Source organism: Trametes versicolor (assembly GCF_000271585.1).
Source record: "Trametes versicolor FP-101664 SS1 unplaced genomic scaffold TRAVEscaffold_1, whole genome shotgun sequence".
In the NCBI taxonomy this organism is placed as follows: domain Eukaryota; kingdom Fungi; phylum Basidiomycota; class Agaricomycetes; order Polyporales; family Polyporaceae; genus Trametes; species Trametes versicolor.
In genome coordinates this window covers 4,297,791-4,302,063 of record NW_007360321.1, presented here as the reverse complement: position 1 = coordinate 4,302,063, position 4,273 = coordinate 4,297,791, and the positions used below count along the sequence as shown (strand labels likewise).

Genomic DNA, 4,273 nt, shown 5'->3' with positions numbered 1-4,273 from the left:
ATTTTATTCTCTGCAGAAGACTCTTATGGCATTTCTTGATCATCTCAGCATTAGCAGGTCAGTTTATAATCCAAACAATATCAGTAACTACAGTCACATTACTACCATGTGTAGTTTTATTGATTTTATATAATGGTCATGCCATTGACACATTGATTGAGGCTGATTTTCTGTGATTATTAGCCCTTAAGCCTAGCCTAGGCAACTTTAAGTAGGAGGTTAAGACATTCATCTTGGTAGCTAATTTTATGCCATGTAATGGATCAGACATACCTTGATCAAAGACCTTGATTGAATAGGCCTTCAATAAATGGCCTGATTGTATTATTTAGATGGAAATCATGTTATGATACATTTATTTCATTGAAGTTTTGGGAAGTAATTCTTTTATGCTCACAGTATCCCCTCTATTTGAAGGGCAACAGGCACTGCGTTCAACGCATTTTTAGTCCTCGGGCGAGCGCACGCAAATAGGCCGGAATAGAAGACCTGGGCGGAGTCCGAATACACCGTCTGGTCGGGAGGGCGCCCACAGGCCAGTGAGACCAACGGCTCACTCTGGTCAGGCATGGGTGGGCGGCGAGTACGTGGTATATGCGAAGAGGGGAGTAGGCACGAGCAAAGCTTGTAGTAGCATATAGTCCGGATGAGTATACAGTACGTGTTACGAAGAAGACCAGAGCAGAATAGACTGGGTACGACAATGTATTGCAGATCGTACAAACACGTACAAAGAACGCGCGCGCGTACGCGGTCAGCTGCCCATATGCAGCAGCGCGCTGCATCCAGCTTGCCCTTTCGCCCGCGACCACCGTTCCCGTCCTCCACATCGTCCGACAACGATGTCGTCGACCTGTCCAGCAAATATCACCGACGAAGAAGTTAGAGCGACCTGGAATGGCCTACCTGAAGCCGCGCGCAGAGCACTCATGAAGGAGGCCGCCGGTACCGGGTCCACGGCGGCCTCAGGCCAGGGAGGCGGCGCTGCGCACGTCCATTCAGGCAGCGTGACGCGAGGGGGGATTGGACAGAGAGGAAGAGGAGGGTGAGTGCGCTTATCACGCGCATACAGCCGCTGTGCAAAAATGTTAACTTTATATGCGCATATACAGAGCCCACGCACCTACACAGCCCAGAACCGGGGGCCTGCGTCGCCACTCAACCCCGCCACATGATCCTCGCGAAGTACGCCGCCCACGTCAAGAAGGCCCCCAAGAGATGTATGGAATCCCACCTGTCGACCACATCCTGCCACAGAACGGCATGGGTCTGTATGGAATGGATCTCTTCGGGTTTGACCCTCTTGCAGCACCGGGTCTTCCAGGACACGCCGGCGGCCCCGGCTATATGCAGGCTCAGGTCCCGTCAGCGATGAAAATAATGATGGGTCAGATGATGCAGTCCGTGACTCACCTGACAGGCATCGTCGCGCAGAGCAACACGCAGATCGCGAAACTTACCGCACAGGTCTCCGCGCAGGCAGCTGATGGGGAGGGCGTACAGGTGGAAGGGACGGCATTACAGGGAGCGTGCGCGCACGGCAGTCACAGTGGAGCCTACGCAGCGCGTGGGCGGCGGCCTGCAGGTCGAGGGGGTCGCGCGGCTGTTGTGGTCGAGGTGGACGTCTCGATGGCCAAAATGGAGCTCAAGCTGCTGAGCAAGACACAACGCGCCGCGCGCGCCGCCATCAGTGTGAGTTGTATGCGATGATATGTCGTGTAAGGTACTTACTTGCGTGTCCAGAAACTCGCTGCGAAGACAATCTGAGAGCTTACGGGCATCTCCCGTGGCAGCGCATGGCCGGCCTATAACCCCGCAGAGGCCCGCAAAAACCCCGACACTGAGGAGCCGTACTTTGACGTACATTTCACCTCTCGCACGGGTGTAAATGACCCCGTCAATGTGAAGCTTCTTCAGCAGGTCGCGGAAATTGTGGAGGAAGATGTCAACGTGAGTACAGCGTGTTACACACAAGCACAAGACCGACTCACCGTGCGTTGAGAAAGGCCAAGCCGAAGTTGCATCTGTGGGTTGAGGCGGCCGATGTCCCGTTCTCGCAGATGCTCGTGTACGAGATTGCCAAGGAGACCTGGGCGAACTTCAAAAGGAAGTACAATGCGCAGCATGACGAAGAGAAGAAGCTCGCCCAGGAGATCAACAACATGAATAGCCGTTGGCAACTGCGTCGGAAGCAGGTAAGTTTTGGATACACTCGCGGGAGATTGGTACTCATCATGGCTTTCAGAAGTATCGCTGCTTGTCGAGCGCCGCCCCGAAATACAAGGCACGATACGGGGTAGACCCGACCCCGCTGCTCGACATCTCACAGATGTCTGATGAGGCGAGCGGTCCGGATCGTGCATCCGGTGAGAGCAAGCCTGACTGGCGTGCACGCATGGCTGGTCTTCTTGGGATGATGGATGTGACGCCGGAGTTCATCAAGACCTTGCCCGTGTTTGAGGTGATCAGATCGAACTGGCAATCAGATGAGGTAAGACACACCTCTACACGTCTAGCAGCCTATTCCTGACGTCCTGCAGTATCGGGAGATGTCCAAGGAGTTGCGTGAAATGTATGCGGAGTCACTCACAGCGAAGCAAGCACAGACCTCCAAGTTCCGTGTCCGTAACTTGGGCCGTTCGTCTGACACCCCGCCCGCTGTTGCGCCCTACAACTTTGGCATCAACATGGAATGGCTCGACGCACACAAGGATATGGACACTTACCACGCACTTCTCCACGACTGGGGCACATACGAAGATCCGGTCGGGTTCGGCTCTTCGTCCGGCGGTGCTAACGGTGACGATGGCGAACAACCGGATCGAAACGGAGCACAGCTACCTGGGAACGGTCTGGGGGACGAAGACGAGGACGAGGAGGACTAACTTGATCTCTGGGGTTTCACTTGCACACTGGCGACGCTCTCCCGCCTTCTCGGAACTCCTGCTCGGCAACTCACTCTCCTGCGGACCGCACTATGTTTAGCTTCTTGGGACTGATATCAGAGAACACAAATCACTTACTTAGGCATAATGTAACTGTGCGTGTGCGTGCATAGGTAGTGAAAGTAGTGTACAATATAGATGACTTCAGTGATACAGATACCTCGGGATGTGAGACCGCAGTGAGAGCGAACACCTGATAGCATGTGAGCGGCCTGATCAAAGCATAGTAAGGGTACGTACAGAATGGCGCGCACCGGCAATACATACCCGCGGTCACTCATCGTTATCGCCTGGTGCCAACGATATGCCGTGCCAGTCAAGGGTAGTAGTCACCCAGATCTCCGTGTCGGTATTAGCGACGGTGCATATCCCACGAGTGAGTTGACATCGTATCAAGCTGGCTGGGATGAAAGTGGACGGGGTGGTGGAAAGGCCGGCATCGAGGTGCTTCTGGTACTCCCAGAACCGCACATCAAGCTCAGGACTGATAATATTAGGTTAGCGCTCTCAGATGTACACGGCATGGTCACTTACTATGGCGCCCAGGGGTCTGTAGTGACAGGGGAGACTCCAGCAGCTGCGGGGACAAGGTACATGATCTCCGCAAAGACTCCTGAAATTGACGGGCTGATGCCGGCCTGTTCGTGTAGGTAGAGCGCTGTAACCTCACCATAATACTCCTGCCCATGGATGATGACCTTGACAAGAGCAGAAGAGGAGTGCCCACTGGCAGAGCCTTGATGAGAGGTGATGCGGCGGCCGTCGAGGAAGATGTGATTGAGCACTGTAGCATAAGTGTTCAACCGCACTGTGTTGACTCCGGGAACGTTGTCGTATGCTATCCGGGAATCGGATGATTGATAGGTGAAAAAGGGGTGAGGGGTTGGGCGATGTTGATTCCCTGATGCTGCCGCAAAGCGTGTGGGGTTTCCTGCTTTTCCAACAGTGGCTTCGCCGAGTTCGTGACTAAGCCGGGCGGGCTATGATCCTTGAATAACTGCTTGTGTGGTGGTGTGTGGGTGATTGTGGTGTACTGAGACCTATGCGGAAGTCTCGGATGGTGGTTGCCCTGAGTATCTGGGCAGAGTCTCCCCTATACTGGTTGGGAGTGTTGCGTGCTGGCTGCGTAAGGCTGCGAGTGCCTGTCTTCTAGACCCCGTATTAAACACACCCTGTGGTATGTCAAGTGACGTGTCTTTCCTGGCTGTAGACCCCGTATTAAACACACCCTGAGTGGCGTGTCAAGTGACGTGTCTGCCGTGGACCCCGTGTCAACGTGCCCTACGGTGGCGTGTTGAGTGATGTGTCGTGCTTCTGTCTTCGTACCA

General features: G+C 54.2%; 2 protein-coding genes across 2 annotated transcripts; one reads left to right on the top strand and one right to left on the bottom strand.

The window, feature by feature from the left end:
• Positions 1 to 1,218: 1,218 nt before the first annotated feature.
• On the top strand, positions 1,219 to 2,885 carry TRAVEDRAFT_16968 (uncharacterized protein; the record flags this gene model as incomplete). The annotated part of the gene is made up of 5 exons (XM_008033570.1): positions 1,219 to 1,692; positions 1,771 to 1,950; positions 2,061 to 2,195; positions 2,330 to 2,491; positions 2,541 to 2,885. 5 exons carry the CDS (start codon positions 1,219 to 1,221, stop codon positions 2,883 to 2,885), a joined length of 1,296 nt encoding a protein of 431 aa, XP_008031761.1.
• Positions 2,886 to 3,218: 333 nt separating this feature from the next.
• On the bottom strand, positions 3,219 to 3,541 carry TRAVEDRAFT_42529 (uncharacterized protein; the record flags this gene model as incomplete). The annotated part of the gene is made up of 2 exons (XM_008034068.1): positions 3,219 to 3,429; positions 3,480 to 3,541. The coding sequence occupies 2 exons, from the start codon at positions 3,539 to 3,541 to the stop codon at positions 3,219 to 3,221; spliced, it is 273 nt and encodes a 90-aa protein (XP_008032259.1).
• Between the last annotated feature and the right edge of the window lie 732 nt (positions 3,542 to 4,273).